Below are 25722 nucleotides of genomic sequence, written 5' to 3'. Positions count from 1 at the left end.
ATATAACGCCTTGTTTCACTATTTATAAGTCGAGCCCTAAAAATACCCTGTAGCTAGATCAGTTAGTTAAATTTAATTAGATCTCGAGTTAAGTTAACTAACCTAGAGTAGTTCAAATCTAACCTAGAGTATTTTTTTACACATATTTGCTTCGATTTATAAATAGTGAAAATGTAGGATGTAAACCATAATTGCGTTATAAAGCAGGGTATTATACACAAACTTTTTTAAAATTTATTATTTTACCGTAGCCTCATAAAAAACGTTAATCTCATAAGTATTTTACTTATAGAGTAATAACTTAAATTATCAAAATACTAACTAAAATTAATTTTCGTAGATAAAAACGTTGAACTGATCAACAACGGTGGTGTAAAAATATAAATCTTTTAGGAGTTTAGCCTTTTAGTATTTTTATTAAGTCACATAGAGTTTATCTTTTATTATTATTATCATCATGGTAGTCATCATTGTTATCATCATCATCTTCTAGAGAGAGTGATGTGTGACATGACGCTATATAAGATGTACAAAATAACGATCATAAAAGAACAATTAATATTGAGATTTTTTACTACTTGTACCTTACCATAAAGAATTATTTTGGAAAATAATAATTTTATTAAATAGAAATCGCTATAAGTCAAGGAGAAATTTTTTATAATGTTAGCAAATTAAAGGATTAAATTATTTATGTGATGGTAATATTTTTCCTAACCTATACGTACCCAATATTACGCACAAAGAGAGTAATTTATATTAAATAAAATTATTAATAAGATTAATTTTTCGTATAGGTATATATTAACTCAGCTATTTATTTTAAACAGAACTCATTAACATCCAATAAAAAAGATAGCTTATCTACTTCATGAATAAGATTGAGATAAAATAATATGAGGCAAATATCCCACGAGTTCAAACTCTAGCACTATCAAAAAATTATATATATATTTTACCACGTATGTCTAAAATTATACTTCAAAAAATCTTAAACCAGTTCTTATATTTATAACAAAAGTGAGACAGTTAATTTTTTTCTATCAAATTTAATTAATCGCCATAACTATTTTGATAAAATTTAGTATAGCAACATGTCTTGTCTAGCAAACATGATAGGATATTTTAGTTTCGGTCAAGTTTAATAAATATACAGACTAATTTAAGACTTTTTAAAATAGATAATAATCAATTTACACACATATAATGTAATAATAAAAGATACTCTTCTACAACACAACAAAGCCAAACATAACATTATATATATATATATAACAAAAATAAAAAACAAGTGGTGAGTAGGAAATGAAAAAAATTTAAAAAAAAAGAAAAGAAAAAGAAAAACAATCACGAGAAGCATGAGATCCAACCCAATTAACTCTCTCTCTCTCTCTCTCTCTCACTCTTCCATCCACCACCACATTGAAAACGACATTCCTTTGCTCGCATATCTATGCAAGATTCTATCCCTCTTCATCATCATCCACAACTCTACTCTATACTCTACCACTAGCAACCCCCCATCACTGAATAAAAAAGGACAAGGAATATTCCATCAATATCAACCTTTTATTTGTAATACTTGGAGTTTTGGTTAAATTTAGTTAACTAATCTAATCTAACTTAACCTAACCTTACAATATGCTTTACAAATATATCTCTACTTGTGTTTGGTTGGATAACTTTTAAGAAGTTGTTCTTGATAAGATTTGTATTTATATGATAATAAATGAGGAGTAATTGTATGTTCTTTTATGTGGTTGGACTTAAATTTTATTGGGTTAAATGCATTTTGCCGTACTGTACTTATGCTTAAAATTATTTTACTCATTCTGTAATTTAAAAAGTCTCAAACTAGTCTCTATACTTATGACTATAAATATACATATTTTAATATAATACAGCAGAATTACTAAAATAGCTATAGTACTTAATTAAATTTAACAGAAAAAATTAATAGTCTCATTTTAGTTATAAGTACATGATCCGAGACTTTTTGAAGTACACGAGGATAAAGTGATTTTGAGCATAAGTACATGAGGTAAAATATATTTAATGTATCTATGAAAATATCGCATAGATTTTATATGATAAAAATATATATCTATTTTTGATAGATCTAATATATCTTTGTCATATAAAATTTAACTAGTATTATTTTAAATATAATTTTTATATTATGAAATAAGGGCGTAATAATAATCTTTACATAAAGTGAAGAAAAAATAATAAGAATAATGTGGAGTTATTATGATATTTAAAAATAAAGAATAATATGTTAGAATAAAAAAGTTAATCTTGAAATAAAAGGTGCTAAAAGTAGAATAAATTTTTATGCAGTTACGGAGAGGAATAACGCCTAGATATCCATGTGCTGCTACTGTGAGTCCAAAAGAGGACAACAGTCGTGAGCTCGTCTCTTGCTAGAGTCGTCCGCTCTTTTTATCCCCAAATCTCTCTCTCCCTCTCTCTATCTCTTGTCTCTCTTGCGTTTGGAAGATGCCGGCTTGGTGGAGAAGGAAACCGAAAGCGAAATCGAACTCCGCTTCGTCTAGACCGAGGAAGGAGGAGGAGGAGAAGGAAGGAGAGGAAGTGGCGGTAGCGACGCCGAAGTGTGGAGAAGGAAGCGACAAGGAGAAAAGTAAGAGTTTTGATGAGGCGCTTAGAACGAGGAGGAGGAGGGATTCGTCGCCGGTCTTTGGTGGGCCGGGGTTTGTAACAGGGCACCCGCTTCCACGGCCTTCGTCGATCTCTTCGCCGCTGCCGTCGATTCCCAATTCAGCGTCGGCGTCGGCGTCGGCTTCCAGTGTTAGCTCATCGGGTTCGTCGGAGGAGACGCCGGATCTTGGAGTCTATAGGTATTCTGGGATTTTCGCCTTCTCGATCAGATTTGTGGTTTTGGCGGGTTGGGATTAATTAGATTAATTGTTTTTTTCCTGCCAATTTCTATTCAAAATTGTTCTTTTCTGAGAAGGCCTCGAATTATATTTAGCGGTTCTCGTTGTGATGAGATGTTTGTTTACGCTGGAGATGATGCGTTTGATTCCTAGGTTTTTCCTTTTATTAGGTTAGGCTGCTGCATTTTTTCATGGTAATTGTTGGTATGGTTACATTCAGATTATAAAAGTTCGTGATGGAGTGGTTTGGACTTTTTCAATATGAATTGGTAGTATTAGAATAACGTTTTTGTCCTGCGCGAGTTGATTTGAATAGGTTCATGCTTGCGTTAGTTTTTTAAGAAGAAGGTTGTGATTACTTATGTGGTTGCGTTGGATGGCTTTGCCGGTTGAGAATTGTCATTTGATTGCGTCATTAGGCCATAATCGTGCCATTTTTTATTAGTTATAAAATTCATGTCAAATGGGACGGTTAGGTTCAGATTGTTTTGCCCCGTTTGATGTTTCGCTATATGAGTTTGTTGTAATTTGGTTGAAATAATGTTAGTTTTGTGGTGAATTGATTTGTCTTATCAGCCAAATAAGATTTGATTACTTATATGGGCTTGCTGACTTGCCCATTAGATGGAAATCGGAAAACCAATTTAAATTAGGTTTACATTATTGCTATAGTTGACCTCTTCAATTGTTTAATATGTACCTCGTCCATTCAGATCCAGTGTGTCGTAGACATGGGATGGAACATGCTTTCTAGTTTGGCATTCATGACTCACACTAGTTTTGGAAATTAACAGCTAAAGTAATGTCAGATGTTTCTCACATGAAAAAAAAGCTTATTTCTTTATCCATGTTGGAAGTTGCTTGAGTTCTACACTTTTGTCAAACTTCATAATATATGCCATATATGCTTTTCTGAATTATCTAATTTCATTGTTGAAATTTTAGATATCCAGATTCAATGAACATGCCAATGGGAAGAAATGTGGCATCTGATCCACAGAGGCATCGCCATCATGTATCAGACGGTGGGCACATGTCCTTGAACAGTCCAGTTCGGGAACATCCTAGATTCTCTGACATCTCGGTTTCTCCAAGAAAAGAGTTGTATTTACATGGCTTCGATCCTTCAACTAGTGGAACTACCTATTCCCATTGCCAGACATCATCAGAGACCATTTTTAGTTCAAGAACAAATATCTCTCCACCCAGCTCGAGAGTACTACTACCTTCTCCTACCTCTCCTGTGCATTCAAGAACATTCATTTTGAGCCCAGGATCCCCAATTCAGAAGCAGGAAAGTATGAGGAGCCTACCTCATCCCTTACCACTTCCTCCAAGCTCTCCCAGCACTTCTTCACGTTCGCTGCAGTCACAATGGAGAAAAGGGAAGCTATTAGGCAGGGGAACATTTGGCCATGTTTACCTGGGATTCAACAGGTACTTGGAATATATTCTGAATGCTGAGATTCATGCCTGCATACTTCAACCATTGACGCATAGTCTACTAGAAGTTGAAGACATATTCATAAAAGATTTGTAGAATTTGAGTACAAGCGACAGAATTTCTAATACTTCAGCCTCTTCTTTCATGTATTCTGTACATTTTAGATCCAAATGTTTGTCCTTCTTGGCTAGTGAATTTCTCTAAGATTGCTTTCTGATTGCTGACTGTGCAGTGAAACTGGTCAGATGTCTGCAATTAAAGAGGTCAAAGTTATTTCTGATGATTCGAGTTCAAAAGAAAGTCTCAAGCAACTAAACCAGGCAATTTCTGCTCTTGCTCAATGTTATGAATCTGCATACTCATCACAATTTCTGAATTACTTTGAACTTTAAGTCCATTAGGTAACATGCACTTATGATTTGCATAAAATTATTTGTTAGTAACTGTTGCGTTAATATTTTATCTTATTTGGACAGGAAATAACTTTGCTTAGTCAGCTCTCACATCCAAACATTGTACAATACTACGGCAGTGAACTGGTAACTTTTTATCTGATGAACAACTTGTAGGTGCTATTTGCTCATGATATCTTCTGTACTTGATAGTGTGCTGCTGCAAATTTTGCACCTGAATTTTTGATGACAAGCATGAAATCAGAACCGTGAGGCAAGATAATCTAATTATTGAATTGTGTAACCATTCCGTTAATGGGAGAAAAGGTACGGTAAAAAGGAAAAAAATGGAATTACTGAAAATGCCATGAGGAAAGGTACACTTGGTGTTAGAGTTAGCAAGCGGAACATTTTGTTTCTAATACTGTACTCTGCATCGATAGTGAAGTGTCTTACCAGATTATCTGAAGGATGGTGTGACCAGTACAGAATGTCTGCGTTCAACCTCATTTTTGGTATAGACATTTATAATATGGCGTGTGCACTTTTATGTATTTGTATGTGGACATGTCTTATAGCTGATTGGATGTGTATGCACCAGAATATAGTCTGCAGTTTTGTGAAGGAAGAAACAGCTGTTGTTTTATAATTTGAATACCTATTTTGTAGAAAGTTATTTTAGAATGATTTTACTTTTTAATAGGCCATATCCATGTGGAAAGAATTTTATAATTTTATAATTTTCTGTGCAGGCTGATGACACACTATCAGTTTATCTTGAATATGTCTCTGGGGGTTCAATTCATAAGTTGCTTCGGGAGTATGGTCCTTTCAAGGAACCTGTTATTCGCAATTATACTGGACAAATTCTTTCTGGGCTTGCATATCTACATGGGAGGAGTACCGTCCACAGGTACCAAAATATAATACTTTCAGTTTTATATCAATCTGGAATAATTATTGGCAGAGATGATCTACTTCTATGATGATTGAGAATGGCTGCTCTTCTCACAGGGATATTAAAGGAGCAAACATACTTGTAGGTACTAATGGTGAAGTCAAGCTTGCCGATTTTGGCATGGCTAAACATGTATGCACTTGATTCATCAAACAGGCATTCTTATTTGTACATTGTCAGTTAGAATTAGTTCTGCAGCAACTTGAGTACTTGTATTTGGAAGTCACCTGATTTTTGTTTTTTTGTTTTCAATGTGTGCGAGCGCTTAAATATACTCAGAAAGACACATTCCAACTATCAGACTTTTAACTCTATGATTCCTTTTCCACTTATTATTGCAATGTAATGTTACATCCTTTTCAATTCACTTCATTGGATCCATTCGCACATCTTCTAGACATATTAATTCAGTGTTTCCTCCTTTTTATTGAGTTTCCTGCAAAGTTTGAACTACTCAATCTCTTATCTTTTGATCTCTAATACAGGCTGACAGCTTCCATGTTTTGATCCCTATACTTGAATTTTTGTTTGTTTGCGCATATGCATGTCAAGGTCACAATATGAACATTTTATTGCTCGTCTTCCCTTTGCAAGATTACACAGTTGTTTTATTGCTTATTGAAACAGATATCATCTTACAATTCAATACGGTCTTTCAAAGGAAGCCCCTACTGGATGGCGCCTGAGGTAGCTGTCTCGAATGACATTTCCCCAGACTATCTTCTTTTCCATGCTATATCCTAATCATTTTCTCTCTGGAATTTTGGATCAGGTTATTATGAATGGAAATGGATACAATCTCTCAGTGGATATATGGAGCCTTGGATGTACAATTCTTGAGATGGCAACCTCAAAACCTCCTTGGTCTCAATATGAAGGGGTGGGTTTTTTATTTATGTTGTACTTTGTCTCCTTATACAATTCTCTTACATAGATATGATTCTTTGGTTTCAAACTTAATGCATTCAATGAGTCTGGTTACTTGTTTATCCCCATTTGATTTATGTTTTGTCCTGAACTGACAGGTGGCTGCAATATTTAAGATTGGGAACAGTAAAGATTTACCTGAAATCCCAGATCACCTTTCTGCTGAAGGAAATAGTTTTGTAAGGCTTTGCTTGCAACGTGACCCAGCAGCTCGCCCTACTGCAGCTCAATTGATGGATCACCCTTTTGTGCGGGACCAACCAACAAGAAGAGCATCAAAGTCCAATATGACAACAGATATATCTCCTTTATTGGATGGGAGCCATGCAATGGTATTATTTACATGAGCTATAGAACTCAGTTTCTAGATGACCTCATACTTTGTGTGTATTATTTATTTGCTATTCTTGCACTATTTAAGGACTATTTTCAAGTTGCTTTAACTTTCTTTGGTGAACTTTCAAGCTTTTAAGCTATTCTAAATTTTATTGTGGTAGTATTTTTATTGTATTTTAAGATGAGCCGCTAGGAGCAATCTAGAACTGATGAATAGAGGTCTAATTTTCTAGATGTTTTCTCCATCATCATCATGGACAAATTAGTGTTATTGCATATACAACTAAGTGACACTAGATAAGGGATGCTGGGAAATGAATCAATGATAGCTTATAATTTATTTAATTTCTAAGTTTAGATGTACCAGCGCATGAGGTAAATAATAGTTTGATGGAGCTCTAGATAGTTGTGTAAGTCTTACCATTTTGTGTCTCATGATTGAAGTGATTATAGAAAATTTTATAAAGTTCAATAGGAACTCAGTAGAAGTAGTGGCGGTGGCTGCAAATATATATATTAGAATAATATTCCCAAAGCATTTACGAAATAAAGTGACATTTTTTTGTTGGTTAAATCTATCTAGAAACTAATAGACTTTTGCCATGTTCATGCAATAAGTGATGTCTGTTGCATAATTGTGCTTCAATCCCTCAGGTATTTCAGTTCTCCTATTCATGGTAAATATAAAATGAAATAGGAAAATGATATCACATTTTCTCATATATGCTTTGTTAAACAGCTTTACTTGATAAGGGTTTGCAAAAATTCCTTGATTTCACTAACTTCTGGCATGTACATATTCATTGTTTTTTCGGAAACTTTGTTATGCAATGCAGCTATGCTGCTGTTGAGACAAAGTAGTCGTAATACTTGTTTACCTGTACCCTTCAGATTTTAATATTTTATCCTTTTTCAGCATGACTTACATCGACTTACCATTGCTTCTGTGCAGGCCATTAGAGATTTCTCTTCCAGGAGAAGTATTTCTCCCTTGCAAGACAGAGATATTGGGATGCGAAACATAGCTGGGTCTCCTTCTTCATTTCCTTCGTCACAAATGAACTCTAGGTATTGTCAGCTTACCTTTATTAAGCAATTTGTATGTCTGGTCATCTTTTACCTTGACTGACAAGTATAACTTCATATCGAAACAGCATGAGGATGAATGTGTCTCTGCCTGTTTCACCTTGTTCAAGTCCACTACGGCAATTCAAACAGTCAAATAGGAGTTGCTTACCTTCTCCTCCTCATCCAGCTTATTCAGCTGGAGCAATCAACTATAGTCCAATTAATCATGCACTTTATCCCATGAGACCAAACAATATTCTCATAGATCCTTGGCTGGAAATTACCCAACTGAAGGGCCGGAGTCCATATGACTCTCCAAGAAGATTATAGAAGCATGGGATCAGAAAACTAATGTGGAGGCAAAAAAAATTGAAACAGAAGTTTCATCGTTGTTCAACAGCCATAGTCATTATTTGACTGACGCCGTTTTGTAACTATCTACTATGTCAACATGTCTTTTCTCAAAAAATGTCTTTTGTAACTGTAAAATCTGAGTTTCACTTGCTGTATAGAGTGAGAAATATGTTTTGTCTAAGGCAGAGGGGTCTTTTTATCCTTCCCCTGTCATTTGTAGGATTATAGCCGGTTACTAAACATCAGTGTTGTATATCTTGTATCAGATGGAACTCATGATGAGAATAGATTCCAAATGTATAGTCTAAGTTTATCCTGTAAACTGAGTTTTTAGAAACTCTATCAACAGCTTGTTGTTAGTGCAATAGATCTCCTTGCAGAGTTGGCAGGATTAATTCTTTGGTGGACTACAAGCTCCTTGCATAGGCGGCTGATGGGTTCACTAGTGAAGGGCACGACAAGGTGTATGAGCAGTTGCTCAAGGATTATCTTTGCGGCTTTCTTGGTGTTTGATTAGATCAATGATGTTGTTAGATTTTTTTCCTTTGTGGAAATTTGAGTAGCTTCAACCTGAGAAATTTACAAACAAATTAACTGATGTGAAAGAAGCTGATGTGAAAGAAGCTGAGACCTCTCCATCATCATGAGAAATAAATTATGTTTCATCCAGTGATCATGTGGAGTATCTGGTGATCTTTCCGAATGCCTTTTCCAGTGTATGAACAAACAGTCAACAGAAACCAATCCAGATTTACAATGCAAATCTTTCACATAATTTGTATCAAAGAAGACATGCTAGTGGATAACATTACTGTCAGAATAACCCAGAACAAAAGTGAAAATGCTCCCAAATAATTCCAAACAAACAATAAATAACCTACTTGCAGATATTTAAAATCAAGATAATGAGTATTTTGTGCTTCCCAATGTGATATTATTTAGATAATTAAAGGCATTCATTGTATGAGTATATCTGGAATTTAAATCCTAACAACATCAATTTTATGTAATATTGATGCTTCATTGCATTGCATTTCGTAATCTTTGATAATTAGTCTTCTAGTTAAGATATTCATTTGATCACATCATTCTCTTGGCATCAAATAAAGCCTCAAGAAAAAAAAAAACCTGTTGGCTCACAATTAACTCAATATCAATTAACTTGCTTTTACCAACACCAGAGGGTAACTAATTTAGGTTGATACATAATATAGTATATAAAAGTGTCGGTTTGCTTCCTCTAAGGTGAAGATCTTCCTTTGGATAGCGATCCTTCTCAAAGTTTACACAGGGGATCGTTTGGCTAAAAATCTTTATAGAACTTGCTTATTTAGTGTGTATTGCTTTAATTACTCTAGAATTCTTTCCTTCCCACTGTTTGGATTGATGGGAGGTTACTGTGAAAAGAAAGAAACTATAAGAGACTTGAACAGTCATCAGTTACTGTTTTATTTTTGGCAAATATTTAGCAGACGGGGAGGTTAACGTTATTGTTCTCTTTTCATCTTCTATTATAATTTCTTATTTTTATCAAAAGAGAAGTGAAAATTTAATGGTGTCCCACTAAATATCGATATTGTTAAAATTCAAATCGGATGCCTTCGTTGAGAAATTTTTTTTTTTTAGTGTACTCCATTCTAAAGAAACCCCATCTTTTATTCAAGTCAAGTAAAAAAAATAAAATAAATAAAAAAAATAAAATAAATACATTTAAAAAAAGATTCTAGTTTCAGGTGAATCAGATGAGCCAAATTCGGATTCAAATCAAAACCATACACGGCGAAACACGGATCCGACCCGTTATTCCTCCATTTCCTCTCCGGATAAACCCCACAAAAGACCTCCTCCTCCTCCTCCTCCTCGCCCCCCGCCTTCCGCCTCGAGGGCAGCGAGGAGCAAAGAGCAACAAGCTCTCGAAGAACGCCATTGATGGCTTCTCTTTCTCCACACTCGTCCTTCCTTCTCTTCCATCGCCCCAGACCCTCACCTCTCTTCCTCTCCTTCTCATTCCGTGAAACCAATCTTAGATATCACCAGCTCAATAAGCGCCTTTTCCTCTCCCTCCGACCGAGGCGTCGGATCAGGAAAGCAAATTTAGTAGCTCGGGGCTCAGATTCGAAGTCAAATGCTTCATCCAAGAGCGAAGCGATGGTTGCAGAAGAAGAAGAAGAAGATGTCGAGGCATCTCAGCTTTTCGAGGTGCAATTCTAGTTCACTTCTTTTTAGGTCTTGATGGTGTGTGCTGGGTTTTTATTTTCTTGGGTTGCTTCTAAGTTCGTATCTTCTGCGTTGGGCTTATGGGAACAAGCTCAATCGAGTAAGGGTTGGGTTACTTGCTCTACCTTGCAAATGGTGTGAAGGGTCTCTTGAGTCGATGATACAGGACAGTCAATTGTTTGTGTGAGAACATGGTTAGTGAATTTTTATATTGGCGCGTTTTGATTCAACGCGCCACTAGTTGGCGATATTTAAACGCTCTTTGAAATAGAGGATGCAGTTATACGAACAATTTATGATCATAAATTTGGTAAGGAGGGTTATGATTTGGTGGAATGGAATTCATGTTTCCATATGCACTGTCTTGAGTTCTTCCTTTACTGGTCTGAGGATTTGTTGCATCAAATATAATTGGATCCTCCTTGAAATCAAGAATGTCGCTTGGGTCATACGGAAGTTGAGTCTTACTAGGATTAGTGAGGTGAAGGGAAAGGATATCAGAACTCAAAATGTTAGTTTGGGAAGAAAGTTGAGAGTTTTTTAATTTCTAATCATTGTGTATCTGAGATGAAAACACTAGGGAACATCAAAATGGTTGAGATTCTTTCGTGTAGTTATGGAAATAGGAAAAAAGAGAACAAAAATTACAGAAGATGTCAACAGATTAAAAGAGGTGAAAACTCTGGTGCTCTGAGAACCAATGTTCCCTTTGTCCGTAAGGTCCTGATTTATGAAGTTAATAATAAGCTTCATGTCTCTTCAACTAGAATTTTTTTTTCTTTCTCAATGTAATTGAGTAAGATGAATATTCCACATGTTAAGAAAGGTCACAGTGCAGGATGCTCCTGCCAATGTTGGGTCTAGGTTGGAAAGATTTGTGCATCTGTACGTCTTTAACCCCATTTGCAGAAAGGCTTTTTCCATGGGTTAAAAATTAGAACTTTGAACACCGAGCCTGTGAGGGGCACGAGGCTACCTTACCATCACAACAATTGCTACTGATGTCCTATTCCAGAAGGGCTACATAACAATTGTATACTAATTTATTGGTTGGGTAATTCCAAGCTTGACCTTGAAGGGGGATTAGCATGTTGTTGCTATAAAATCTTGAAATGTGACATGAGGCTGTTAACTAGGATGCCAATTGGAATTGAAATTGATTATGGGATGAAATTGATTACCTAGCTGAAATTCCTTGCTAGGCCTAAATTGCAGCTATATACGTAAACTAGTAAGCATTAGAGCTACAAATGGTTCCTTGAATTATCTATTGGCTTAGTTTATAGGCTTATGCTTTGGCAATGCTATATTCTTGGACATTCTTTATATGTAGAAGTGTCAATTGTTATTCCTGAAATCCATGTATAGAAACAGTTGACCAATTTGACGTATAGATTCAAAGTTGTCATTAGCTTACTTTGATATATCTTTATTCTGAGCTTTTTATTCTTGAATAAGTTGAGATTATTGTATGATCACTATATTTATTTTCATCAAAGAAACGTAGAAAAATGCTAGACCTATATCACATAGAGTTTGGACATGCTGTGCTGCACTGATGAGCTAATATGATTTATTTATAATTTACTCAGAAAATTTTTCAACCAAGTTCTTTTCGCTCAGATTAAGATCCTTTTAAGTTTCAGAAGTTGAAGGATAAAGAGCGACAACGTGTAGAGAAATTGGAAAATTTTGAGAGAAAAGCAGATTTGCAATTGGAGAGACAGCTTATCATGACATCCTGCTGGAGCAGGGCATTGCTGGCTTTTCAGGGTAAATTGAAGGGTACAGAATGGGATCCGGAGAACTCTCATAGAATTGATTATAGTGAATTTCGGAGACTTCTTAACTCTAATAATGTTCAGTTCATGGAATACTCAAACTTCGGCCAGACCATCTCTGGTATGCGGACTCATCATTCTTTTCCAATGGAATTTTAAGGTCTGAAGTATATGCTTGTTTTTCAAATATGTAGGAACTCAAAGTTTATTTAAACTATAGTTGCTTCAGTTTGATTCACTAGCTTATGTCGCACTGTTACAATCAATTCTTTTCCTGACCAAATACTTGAGAGCCATGTGACACCCTTTTTAGGGACTGAAAATTGTTGGGTTCTCATTTATAACCTCTTTGGTAGCTAGCTCTGTTTGATGGGCTTAACAGTTTCTAGAAGTTGTATATCAGGTCGTGCATAGTGCTATCTATTACCTGAGCTCTTGTTTTAGTCTTGCTTTGGTAATATTTTATTCTTTGGTAAACCTATTACTTTCTCTTAAATCTAATAATTCATTAGTTTGTTTTATCCTGATCTAAGCCATTGGTAAGTCAACCTAAATCATGTAAGTCTGTGCTTGGTTACAACTTCAATATAATTTAAACAACCATTTTATTATCATTGTTCCTGCCGAACAAGGAAAAGGAAAAAGATCTTTGTCCCAGGATAATTGCTTAATCTAAAATGGTGCAAACATTATCCTTGCCAATTTGCCCTCTCTTTGTATAGAAAAGATTAGCTTCAAATCGATGATTATATTCATCTTTCTAGTCATATTAACCTTGTTATTCATCATTCAAACTAAACAAGCTAATCCATGTTGAATCTTGGAATAGTGAAAAGAAGCCATGGATAAAATATCCTTGTAGCTTCTGTCTCTGAACCAAACTGAGTCTTAGAGATTAATTAGCTCTTCTGCAGTTTAGTTAATATTATAGTCAAATACTTTACAAGGTCAAAGAATTTCAGGGAGTTTGCTGATGAGAAGAATCATTAAATTTCAGAGGACAAATATGTAAATCCATGATGCCTGTGCCGATGGTGGCATGACGCCTAAGCCATGCCGAATGCCAAGCCCTACTGATGTGGTGCCTATTTTTTTTTAAATTTTTTCTTATTTTCGTTAATTATTATCAATCAACTTTAATATTTAACGCAATATTCTGGTGTTATTCTTGTGCCGATAAATGAAGTCTTTGATCCTTCTCATCATTTTACATTCGACTAAATATTAGTTTTAATTATTAAACTATTATCAATTAATATTACGTGTTGAATGTTATTAGGTGTTCACTTATATTATGGAGTATTCAATTATATTATAGAGTATTTACTCATTAATATTAATTTGAATAAATATATTTAATTATATTATGTGTTGAATAATATTTTATTTTAATATTGCTATATTTTTAATAAAATAGGTCAATTACGAAAATAGACCACAGTGTAGATTTTAATACATATATTCAAACTAAAAAATAAATTTTGATGTGTCGAAGATAAAAAAAATATTTTTAAATTTACTAAAATTATTATTAAAAATATATTAAATGCGTGCTAGTGGTATGCAGGAGTGTGCCGTGCAAATGGTGGCATCGTATGACACGTGCCTTTGGCACTGCCATCGTTGATGTAAACATGATCTTGCCAGTATTTTTATATTTACCTATACTCTTTTCACATCATGATTTCTTACATTTGAATGGTGAGATGTTGAATTAAATAGGGCGAAAGCCTTTTTGTTAGAAAAAAAATAGTGAGATGTTAACATTCCTTATTGAGTATCACGTGTATCTTTGCTAGTTTAATGAGTGCCTCGTAGAATGCTATAAGCATGTGCGTGCATATTTTGTTTCTAAAAGATTCTTCTATTGAACTTACTTTTCCACCTTCTTTGCCTTATTTAATAATTGGATTTCTGTTTGTTTAGATAGTCCTCACATTTTTTGGTGCTATATGAATGTATTAGCTGGATTATTTAACAGATTTGTTCTCTTATGTTTCCATTGTTCGGTAGCTTTCACGTAACCTACTTGTGTTGGAATTGTACTAACTAGTCTTAACATTCTTACAATCACATCAAGGCTATTGTCGTTACTTTTCTTGTTCGTTCATCTTTTGTTATTGTATTTTTATTAATTGTGCAGAAATGGGTTTCAGCTTTAAATGAACAGTATGTTCAAATTTCTTCTGCAGTTATTTTACCATATTACAGAGATGGAGGAGGGAAAGAACCAGAAAATCCAAATAGGGAAATTGTATTTCGCCGTCATATTGTTGATAGGATGCCCATTGATGGTTGGAATGAGATATGGAATAAGTTACATGAGCAACTGATTAATGTTGATGTTATCAATGTGGATTCTGTGCCAGCTGAAGTCTACTCTACCGTTGCAACTGCTGTTGTATGGTCTATGCGTTTGGCTCTTTCAGTAGCTATATACCTCTGGGTTGATAGTGTGACGAGACCAATTTACTCCAAGTTGATTCCCTGCGATCTTGGTGCTCCTGAAAAAAAGGCAAGGCAACCCCTCAAGCGACGTGCTCTTGGATCACTGGGTAAAAGCCGGTAGGTGGAAAACTAGTCTGTTAAGTAGCTTATGCATTTGTTTATCATTTAAGTTCATAGAAATGTTTGGTAGCTGCAAGGTTTTCACATTGGAAGGTTTTACTTGTTTCTACTGACCAGATAAATTATTTCAAGATATCTAGACTTTATACTGGTAAGGCTATGAACTTCTAACTAATGAAGCAAGCACTTTTAGAAGAGAGTACCTATAATTTCTAAATATGAGCATGTGCGTGTCATCTTTTGTCTTCCAGGAACTGAGTTGAGGTTGTAACCAGCCCTTACAAATTCTCTAACTTCTATAAATTAGAACTTTCTCCTTGCTTCTTGTGCTGTATGAGCAAGCAGGATTAGAGTCATTTTCTTCATTCTTTTGTTATTCTCTTCTACTAGTCTGCTTTTAACTTTTATGGTTGTTCTTTCAAGGAATGCTAATTGTTAGGCTAATGTCTCACATGATGTAGTTAATCATTGTGCCTAATGGAATCGGATAGCTGTTTCCACTGAGTGGTGAATGAAAGAGACTTTATACATGTCGATTGGCGAATGGTTTTCAAGAGTTTGACATCGGCATTTTCCCAGGGCAAAGTTCATATCTGCAGAAGAAACCACTGGTGTTACATTTGATGATTTTGCGGGCCAGGAGTACATAAAGAGAGAATTACAAGAGATTGTACGAATCCTTAAAAATGATGAGGAATTTCAGGATAAGGGCATCTACTGTCCAAAAGGAGTGCTTCTTCATGGGCCACCAGGAACTGGGAAAACTCTTCTTGCTAAAGCTATTGCTGGTGAAGCAGGACTCCCTTTCTTTGCTGCAAATGGTACTGATTTTGTTGAGGTGAGAAACTGAGAATTAATTTTCTTTGTTTCATATAATCAATTTTTTATGGAGATGAATAGCATATACAGTGGAAGCTGACATGTTTCATGGGTTGAATGCAAGAACCTTACTGAACTATCACCTAACTCTGAAATCTCATTTCATCTGTGCAAGAAGCTGAGAACTATTACTGAATATTGACTATCATATTCTGAATTTCCTTCATCATATGTTGGATGATTTTCTATATCAACGTAGTATTTTCTTTATAGGTAATGCGGTCACTGTTTCTCAGTATGTTGTCGAGTTATATAGCTGCTCTTCTAAATTTGAGAGCTAGCTATCTATTACCTCATGTGTCTTTATTTCTTCTTCCAATGGCCATAATTTCTTAAGTCTTAATTTCATGTACCCTTCATATGCTTTCTGTGATTGACAAAATTACGAGATCTGTATCCTAATCTGTTGCATAAAAATTTTGAGAATGAAAACTACTTGGTCAGTTCAGTTTACCTACACTGATTTTATTTGGTGAGTAGGGGCTGAAATTTTGGTTGTCTCTGAATTTTATTTGGTTGGTTGATATGTTAGTTTTCATTAATTTCTCTGTGAGAACCGAGACGTACTTCAATTAAGTATGGCAAACTAAGGATGCATCTCCTTTTAAGTAGATACTGAATTTCTCTAATTGTGAGGAGATCCATTTTCTTAATGGAATATTACTGTTGCAGATGTTTGTAGGTGTTGCAGCATCCCGCGTCAAGGACCTATTTGCTAGTGCTAGATCATTTGCACCATCTATTATCTTTATTGATGAGATTGATGCTATTGGTAGCAAACGTGGTGGTCCTGATATTGGTGGGGTAAGAATAAGAATATAAGACAAATTCTTGAGTTAAAATTTCTTATTTCTTTTGTTACTTTTTATGCATGTAAATATCCTTTTCACATTGCACCTGCATGCTTGTGCAGGATCCATAGATCTTTCTGCCTCTGGACTTCAGTTCTTTTTATGTACTTAATATGAAAATTGTGGTGAAAAATTCATGGACTAATGTGTTTTAGTGAGTTAAAACTTATGTTAGTTCAACATTTCACAGGAATCCTTATCAAGGTGATAATTTATAATTTATAAATATCATACACATCTGCATTAGAAATTCAGTTAATTCAAATGTATTTATATAGTTATAGCTGTTCAACAAAGTGTTTAAGGATGAAAAAGTCTTATGCTTCTATTCAAGTTGCTTGCTTCCTAGGACATCTCAATGCAGGAGGCTCCCTCCAATGAGGGTCCAGGATATATAGATGTACCTAGCCCTACATCCTCCAACTTTTTCGGAGCACAATCGAAATAGAAAAATCCATGGGAACTTGTACACCGCCACCCTCTAGCTTTCATCCGATGATCCTATACCTCATATTTTAGAAACTAATTGCAAGTCTTGGTTTAGGGTGGTGCTGAAAGGGAACAGGGCTTACTTCAGATTTTAACTGAGATGGATGGGTTCAAAGAATCAACATCACAGGCATGCTTATTTTCTTTCTTTTGTCCTTAGTTCCATTTCAAACTTTAATGTTGTTGATTTAGGCTGCCAACTTGAACTTGTCAGGTGTTAGTTATAGGTGCAACTAATCGCTTAGATATATTGGATCCAGCTCTACTCAGAAAGGGTCGGTTTGACAAAATTATCAGGGTTGGCCTTCCATCTCGAGATGGTAGATTGGCCATATTGCAAGTAAGTGTCTGAAGTTGATCTTATCAAAGTTTGTAGCCTTCAAGTTACTAACCTAATTTTTTCCTCCAATGGCAGGTCCATGCAAGGAACAAATATTTCAGATCTGAAGGGGAGAAAAATGTTCTTCTGGAGGAAATAGCAGAGCTAACATTAGATTTTACTGGAGCAGAGCTGCAAAACATACTGTAGTATTTTGGAACATCTTGTTGATTTCATCTAAATCCATCTACTAGTGTCTGCTAATAAATGTAAAAATATGGTCAGGAATGAGGCTGGAATTTTGACTGCAAGAAAAGATCAAGACTACATTGGAAGAGAAGAACTGTTGGAGGCTTTGAAGAGGGTATTATTCTTCATTAATTTTCATTTTTGAGACAACAAATCCCATTTGACATTTGGTATTCATTAGTAAGATAAAGAAAATCTTATTTGACATTTCCTGCATGAACTCAACCAAATTGGAATTTCATTCCACATGATCGTAAGTATTTCCATTTTGCAGCAAAAAGGTACCTTTGAAACAGGTCAAGAAGATAGTACTGAAATTCCTGAAGAGCTTAAACTTAGGTTGGCATTCAGGGAAGCAGCTGTAGCTGTTCTTGCCTGCTTTTACCCAGATCCACACCGACCTTTTCTGGAGGTTGCTTGAAAAACTTGTTTTATCAGTTTTGTTTATCATTCCTGGTATTTGGATGTGAAATCTCTTCAGTAATATTCACTGATTTTTTATATCTTTGCAGACTGATATCCGTTCTATTCGCAGCAAGCCAAATATGCGCTATGCTGAAACCTCAGGACAAGCTTTTTTAAGAAAATCAGACTATGTTAATTCTATAGTGCGAGCCTGTGCACGTAAGTTTAAACAATCTCTGTGGACATTGGTAGGTGGAAGGAGCTGTTGCTTGATTTCATATTGTTCTGGTATCTTTGCAATTCACTGGAGGCCTTCCAGATATTCTTGTTTACATGTCAGAATTTTGAAAACAGTGCAGAAGGAAGTGCAAAAGTAATACTAAGCTTCAAGAAAGTAATGATGCGAGTCATGTAATATCTGCATATATAAATAATAGACTTTCTTATAATAAGATATTGGTATAAAGGGTTGATAGATTGACGTTAGTAAGCAGTACCACTTTGAGGATAGAATGTGTAGTAGTGTATGATTTTGCCATAATCTTTAAGTTTCTCAGTTCACATATCTGAACCATTATTGATGTGAATCTGTCAAATGTATGTGCCCTTGTCGACTATAAAGTATAAACTGGCCTAGTTGCATGTGAGATTTTTGTCAGACTCTTTAGGCTCTCAAAATTGTACGAAAGACTTGTGTTTAAGGTGAGACTTCACTAAATTCACTGCTTTGACTACTGTTTACAATGGCCTTCCTGCTTCTCTTGTAAGCAAGTATAGCCTACATCCTATTTTGTCTTTCCACAATACAAGTTGGCATGCTTGTTGTATCAAACCATGGATGGCCTTGCAAGCATATTGTGTAATGCTGTTCACTGTACTCTGTGCTAGTGCCTTACTCTGGATATACTCCTGTATGCACAGCATCAAGCTGTAGTGAGCTACGCTTAACCATGATGGTTCAATGGTAACCCATGGCAGGTTGACATTCATTATTCGAGTTAATACAAGTTTGTTTAGCATTGAGTGCCAAATTGCAGCAATATGCTGCAAAAGATACAAGGTGCCTCTAGCTTACTTTCATACATCCATGCAGCATGCTGCAATCATTATATCCTGATATGAAGTTGATTTTATTTGTTAGCTTATTGGTTCAAAGGCGTACATCGTCAGGTACATCAAACACATTGCTTACCAACAAAGTGATTGTTTTCATTCCATTTAGTGTTTATATATTCCCAAAATTAATCTTGTATGCCTATCACTGGCAATGTTAGTTTAGGCCCAATCATTGGGCTTGTTTTGACAGAGGTGAGCCAGTCTCTTGATTGGATCAGTCTGATCAGTGCAGCCGTTCAAATTTCAAAATAAGTAGCAAAACCAGTAAGATAAATGAAAGAACAATTACAGATGGTGTGAGTTCCCTAGACAGAAAAAAAAGAACCTACATTATAGTAGGATTTAAGAAAATCAAGGTAACGTTGAGTGAGCATATATTGCTTAAGAACTTGTGCAATATTTTGCTTGAACCCCATAGGAAGATTGATTGCGGACTGTCGTTAACTTTTTTTTCTCTTTTCCTTCAGGTACCTTCAATCTTGGCAAAATTCATGTGCAAGATTTCATTAGGGATGCTAACTAGTTTATTTGATCATTTTTGTCTAGGGTTCATTATGATAGTCTTCAATAAATGCCAAAGCATCACCGCTAAGGAAAGGAGTTGGTATAAACTAAAAAGAAATGATAACATAGTATTGCCTTATTGGTTGTTTTAGAGGATGCAAACTCTGTCGACTTTGATAACACATGCAGACTGCACAAAATATCAAGTTTATAACTAGGATGGGAGAGGAATTTATGATTGTTCTTGGTGGAATAAGGTATGGGTCAGTGAATCACTCAATCTTCTGGCTGTAGGACTTATAGAAATGAGTGGATCACACTTTGAGTGAATATCCGTTCTGTGGTCTACACTGTAGCCACTTAATTTTTTCTCACACTTCTCGTGATTTCTTCTACTAGTGGTTCATTCTGTATTTCAAGATAGATCTTCTATATTGTTTGTTCTTAGCTATCATTTTCAAATGAAATTGCTTGGCTGATATGCTTGATAGTTGATATTAGTATATTACGATAGACATGGATGATTGGATCAATTATATCAATTCATTTTCTTATCTGTTTCTCAAAAATGATCCTTGACTTCATTTACAGTGTTCAAACTTAGGTATTAACACATTTACTTGATTCATTAAATATTGACAATAGCAAGAGTTATCGAGGAAGAGATGTTTGGGATAGAAAACTTGTGCTGGATTTCAGCAAAAGCAACTTCTGAAGCATCAGCTCGTGCAGAACTTTTGATTCTTCAAACAGGGATGACAGCATTTGGGAAAGCATTCTATCGAAGTCACAGTGATCTTGTACCTCATGTGGGTGTATAAATTCAATCATACTTTGTTTCCAGAAAAATTACCTATGGTTTATTTGCTCAATTCCTTGTTCATGCAAGTGATATATATTTATGTAAACTTTGCAGCTTGCAGCAAAACTGGAAGCTCTTCGGACTGAGTACTTGCGCTTTGCAGTGGAGAAATGCTCAGCTGTGTTAAGAGAGTATCATTCAGCAGTTGAGACTATGACAGGTGCATCAACCCACTTTTATTATGATGCTAACGTATTACATATTTTCATTTGCTTAGCCTGATAAATGCTTGTTCAAGCCTCTTTCGTTAGCAAGTGGATGAATTTGAGCCTCACTGAGACTTGGCTTAAGAATTGGGGAAGTCTTGGTATCTCCCATCTTACAAAACAATTATAAGCCTGGGCTTTCTAGGCCAGCTCAAAATCAGTTTATAAGGAATTGAACTGACTCAGACTCTTGAGATACCCTTTAGATGTCAAGCTATTCTCTTACAAAGAGACATTTCATCTGTATTGTAGTCCAATTAACATCTATACTAATGTATAGCTGTAAGATCACATACTAATACATTGATACAATACCATGTAAGTTGTGCAATTTGCTATTTCAGATATTTTGCTTGAGAAAGGAGCACTAAAGGCAGAAGAAATATGGGAGATATACAATAAAGCTCCACGAATATCTCAAGTATGTATTCCTTTCCCTCTCACTCGGAGAACCATTGTATTTCCACCAAATCCTTGTGGAAACATTTACAACTTACTTTTAGCTGTTCTTACTTTCCCCCTTTCTGCTATGAAGCTGTTGCCAAACATTTACTTAGTTAATTTTTCTGCTTCATATTCATATTTCCACAGACTTGCATATAATTAAATGTTTATTCTAACATTGGTGATAATAATGTTGTGGCATGCTGGAACTTTAGGGGTGTTAACTATAATTACTTTCCAAATAATTGTTTCAGCCGCCTGTGAATCCAGTTGATGAGTATGGAGCACTTATTTATGCTGGAAGATGGGGTATATATGGTGTTTCTCTTCCTGGAAGGGTCACCTTTGCACCAGGAAATATGGGATTCTCCACATTTGGTGCACCCAGACCTTTGGAGGTAAATAAGCTAACATAAGTGGTCTGTTTTAAAGCATTTGATTAGCCATTCTCTTGGAGTTAATTTCTGTTATTTCTGATCTCTACAGACACAGATCATCAGTGATGAAACATGGAAGTTGATAGATGGAATTTGGGACCAAAGGATAAAAGATATTAAAGACGAAGTCTCCCAGCAGATTGAAGAAGACACAGGGAAACCCCAGCTCCTGTTGGCTAACCACTTCCTTTAAGAGCTTATTGATATATTTTTGGTATGCATCTGACTATTTTTTCTTGCTGCACTAAATCTTGACATATGGTTAGATGTTTTAGAATAGAAGTTGAAAATGGACTGCACAAAATGTTCTCGATATGGTCCTCCTGTGGTTAACCTTTTCGTCAACCATATCCATTGCATCACAATATCATTTTAGAGGTTTATGCTATTCATTTTTGCAAATGAACAAATGCTAAAGAGTCACTAATGGAATCTTTCCTGTTATGTTATATCTTGTTATAGATTTAGAGATCTACTTCTTTGTGTACTTCTAAGATGTTTATGTGCTTGGCATTCTCCTGTCAAAGCAAAACAGCTTGGCAAATCTTCCATCAGACTAAATTAAAGAACTAGCGCACTTATTGACTTGATTAGGGAGCCTTGTTGGAAAGAAAACTCTAGGATCTATCTGAGAGATCTAAGTAGGCAAGATAGAACGTGTTAGGCTCCAAAACACTTAAGACTGGTTTATTGTTCTATGACAGGAATCGAGCTCTGGGGTTGTTAGCTCCATTATGCATGGCATTATCCAAGATATCCTCTCTTATGCATGGAAGAAGTGCTGAAGGTTGCTTTGGTTTGATCTCAGAAAACTTGACAACTGTTTTGCAGTTTCTCCCCCCTATAGAGTCCAAGTGAAGCTTGCACTTGATACTGAAACAAGGCACTGCACTTATATAGTCGGTCATTGCGATGAGGTTTTCTTTGAAGAATGACGGTGTCACCTCAATCAAGCTCCCCATGTTCATAGTTTCTTGAATTGGTATTTACACTTTCATTCAGCCAATATAAAATTTTGTGCAACATGCACAGCTCCTGTAATCTCTCACTTCATCTGGAGTTCTTCCTGAGAAATGTCAATCGCAGTATGGTGTATTAGACAAATATGTAACTAATTTTAAGTTTTATAGATAAAACTATTGTTGATTATTTGGTTCTATCTCTTGATGATTCATGTACTATTTTATTGTTGATTCTTTGAACTATTATCTCCTATCTGTATAATGGTCATCTTCTGATAACTAATAATATGCCGTAATTTTTTAGTTTTTTTTTCTTGAGAAATACTAATAAAGTAACATGCCATTTCGGTTCACAGATAGAGATAGAATAATAAAGTTTAGGAGAGAAAAGGAGTTAATATTGATTCACATAAACTTAGAACATTTCGTAATTACAGGAAATACAAAGTATGTTGATAAAAAAAAACACAGGACTACACATGAAAATTTTAACAGAGTGAATAAATTGCAATCGTGCAAGCAATCTCACTTGCTCCTTTATTAAAAGCACATGGAACTGAGAAAGAACCACTAGTTCCTAATTCATCAATCACTTCCAGTATCTTTTATCATTGCATCAACCATCCATATGGATCATGCAACGCAAGCCTTCACCTTTGAGCATGTAATCAAATGCCTTGTTGATCTCTGAGAAAGGAACACTATGTGTGATGAACTTCTCCAACTCCAGCTCCTGCATCATTGAAACAATTAAGACATCAATCATACTACTATCAATCCAAAATAAGAGACAAATATAAAAGCCATCAATTTGCTGCTTTTTTTTTTTTTTTTTTTCTTTTAACCTTGGTCATATACTTCTCAACAACTGAAGGCAGATCGGTTCGCGGTTTGTAGTTTCCGAAGAAGGTTCCTTTCAATGTTCTTTCATTCAGGAGGTTCATGGGGGGAGTCTTGAATACTGCATCTTTGTGAGGCACCCCTACTAACACTGCTACACCCCAGCCCTTTAAAAGGGTTTAAGATCACAGAATTAGAATTCAACCAAATAATTTGAGCCTAAATATGAGGGTATAAGAAATATATTTAGGGATCAAGGGAATACATCATGAACACATTCAAATGCTGATATCATGGCATTTATATTGCCAGTGCATTCCACACTGCGATCAACTCCACCATCAGTCATCTCAGCAAGAACCTGATGAAACAGTGACAGTATCAGAATCATATAAAACATAGAGCAGTTTCAATTTCACACAATGAGCAGAAACAAACCTCTTGTACCGGTCTGTCGTAATCCGCAGGATTTACGAACTCAGTGACACCGAATTTCTTAGCTGGAACCGAAATTTTTTCGATAAATTAGTGTATTGCTTGTAGAAATCAAAGTAGCATGCCAACTATTATTCAAGGAGAATAAGAAAACAAATTGAGTTAGCATTTCCAGGCAGCAGGGTTTTTACCTTCTTCAAATCTTTTCGGGTTCAAATCAACACCAATAATCCTTGATGCTCCTGCAAGCCTGGCGCCTTCGGCAGCCTAGTTATGCAATTACATAAATCAATTTATTTAAAATTTAAAAAACTAAATTGAATTGTTCTTGTATTAAGGTAGAAAGAGACTCACTGCAAGGCCTACAGCTCCTAAGCCGAAAACAGCCACTGTTGAGCCTTTCGGTGGCTTAGCAACATTAAGAGTAGCACCAAGACCTTAAGAAAACAAACATGACAAGTTTAGTAATAGAAAGTTAGAAACTCTTTCTGTAATCCTTTCATTAGAACTCAAGAGGGCCTTAATTCTCTCACCTGTTGAAATGCCACAGCTCAGGACACAGACTTTATCTAGGGGAGCCAAGGGGTTGATCTTGGCGAGACAACCGACATGAACGACGGTGTATTCACTGAAAGTGGAGGTCCCGACGAAATGATATATGGGTTTTCCATTGATTGAAAACCTGGATTTCCCGTCGCCGATCATCACTCCCCTATCAGTGTTGATCCTGAGTAGACTACACATGTTGCTGTCTTCAGACTTACAATGAGAACATTCCTTGCATTCTCCAGTAAACACAGGGAGGACATGGTCTCCTGGTGCTATATCAGTCACACCCTCCCCAACACTCTCTACAATCCTGATAAATACCAAAGGATACAAATTCATTCAGAATTTCTGAGATTGGTCATAAGAGAAGTCCAACTGGAACATTCTTAACAAATGAGATCCAATCTAATTATTTTAATTCAACTAGACTCAAGTCTCAATTTAACAAATAATTAAACTACCAAACCTCTATAGAATATTAGAATAAAGAAGAAGTCATACCCTCCAGCTTCATGGCCAAATATCCTAGGAAAAACAGGAGTCTGCCCCTGGAAAATTCAGAACACATAGGATTAGTCATCAGGCTAAGCAAGCATACACTAGAAAAAAAAAATTAAACTTTAGTTTGGTTTCACAACATCAAATTACCTTAGCTTCCCAGAAATAGACATCAGTATGGCAGAGAGAAGTGTAGAGGATCTTCACTCGGACCTCCATTGCCTGTGGAGGTGCGACCTCAACCTCCTCAATCACCAAAGGTTTCCCTGCCTCCCATGCAACCGCAGCTACATCCAGAAAGATATATGCATGAATTGATTAGTAAAAGATGCATAAATCTTAGTCATTTATATAAGATTACCATATAACAAAGAGACCCATGTAAAGAACTCCCAAAACTGGCCCAACACAGGAAAGTACAATCTTTAGATCAAAATGGACCATATTCTTTGCTACCCAACACATTAATTCCTCGGAAAGAGAAGACCCACATGAGAATTCAACAGACCAACAAGAGAAATCAACTTGGTAGAACCAAAGATGGCGACAAACCTCTGCATTTGATGACTTTCCCAGCTGTGCTCGCCATCTTCTCAAAACTCTCACTAAATCGCTCTTCTAACAATTACCACTGGCTTCGCAATGCTTCCACGACTTCGTTGGATGGATCCGAGCTTAGTGTCAAAGGTTTATATAGCCGTGGAGTCGTAAGACCGGAGAGAGTTCAAAGGAGGC

General features: G+C 35.6%; 3 protein-coding genes across 3 annotated transcripts; 2 read left to right on the top strand and 1 right to left on the bottom strand.

The window, feature by feature from the left end:
- Nucleotides 1–2334: 2334 nt before the first annotated feature.
- LOC140795124 (mitogen-activated protein kinase kinase kinase 3-like) lies at nt 2335–8698 on the top strand. The gene is made up of 11 exons (XM_073147522.1): nt 2335–2858; nt 3843–4334; nt 4574–4661; nt 4818–4880; nt 5486–5646; nt 5748–5823; nt 6319–6378; nt 6464–6571; nt 6717–6950; nt 7907–8022; nt 8109–8698. The coding sequence occupies exons 1-11, from the start codon at nt 2500–2502 to the stop codon at nt 8350–8352; spliced, it is 2001 nt and encodes a 666-aa protein (XP_073003623.1). The 5' UTR covers nt 2335–2499; the 3' UTR covers nt 8353–8698.
- A 1529-nt stretch (nt 8699–10227) lies between these two features.
- Nucleotides 10228–22862, top strand: LOC140795195 (probable inactive ATP-dependent zinc metalloprotease FTSHI 4, chloroplastic). The gene is made up of 17 exons (XM_073147628.1): nt 10228–10575; nt 12240–12495; nt 14567–14939; nt 15522–15780; nt 16494–16625; nt 17217–17291; nt 17376–17501; nt 17577–17686; nt 17766–17844; nt 18004–18141; nt 18242–18353; nt 20400–20563; nt 20671–20776; nt 21167–21243; nt 21521–21664; nt 21753–21917; nt 22408–22862. The coding sequence occupies exons 1-16, from the start codon at nt 10306–10308 to the stop codon at nt 21894–21896; spliced, it is 2565 nt and encodes an 854-aa protein (XP_073003729.1). The 5' UTR covers nt 10228–10305; the 3' UTR covers nt 21897–21917; nt 22408–22862.
- A 179-nt stretch (nt 22863–23041) lies between these two features.
- LOC140795227 (alcohol dehydrogenase 1-like) lies at nt 23042–25722 on the bottom strand. The gene is made up of 10 exons (XM_073147677.1): nt 25540–25722; nt 25138–25274; nt 24991–25037; nt 24474–24799; nt 24295–24377; nt 24132–24207; nt 23944–24005; nt 23771–23866; nt 23511–23672; nt 23042–23398 (listed from the first exon to the last, which is right to left on the bottom strand). Exons 1-10 carry the CDS (start codon nt 25574–25576, stop codon nt 23282–23284), a joined length of 1143 nt encoding a protein of 380 aa, XP_073003778.1. The 5' UTR covers nt 25577–25722; the 3' UTR covers nt 23042–23281.

This window comes from Typha latifolia, chromosome 9 (assembly GCF_019914945.1).
Source record: "Typha latifolia isolate L0001 chromosome 9, TyphaL0001v2, whole genome shotgun sequence".
Taxonomy (NCBI): Eukaryota; Viridiplantae; Streptophyta; class Magnoliopsida; order Poales; family Typhaceae; genus Typha; species Typha latifolia.
Note: the sequence above shows the minus strand (reverse complement) of the source record. Positions and strands in the feature narration are given on the sequence as shown.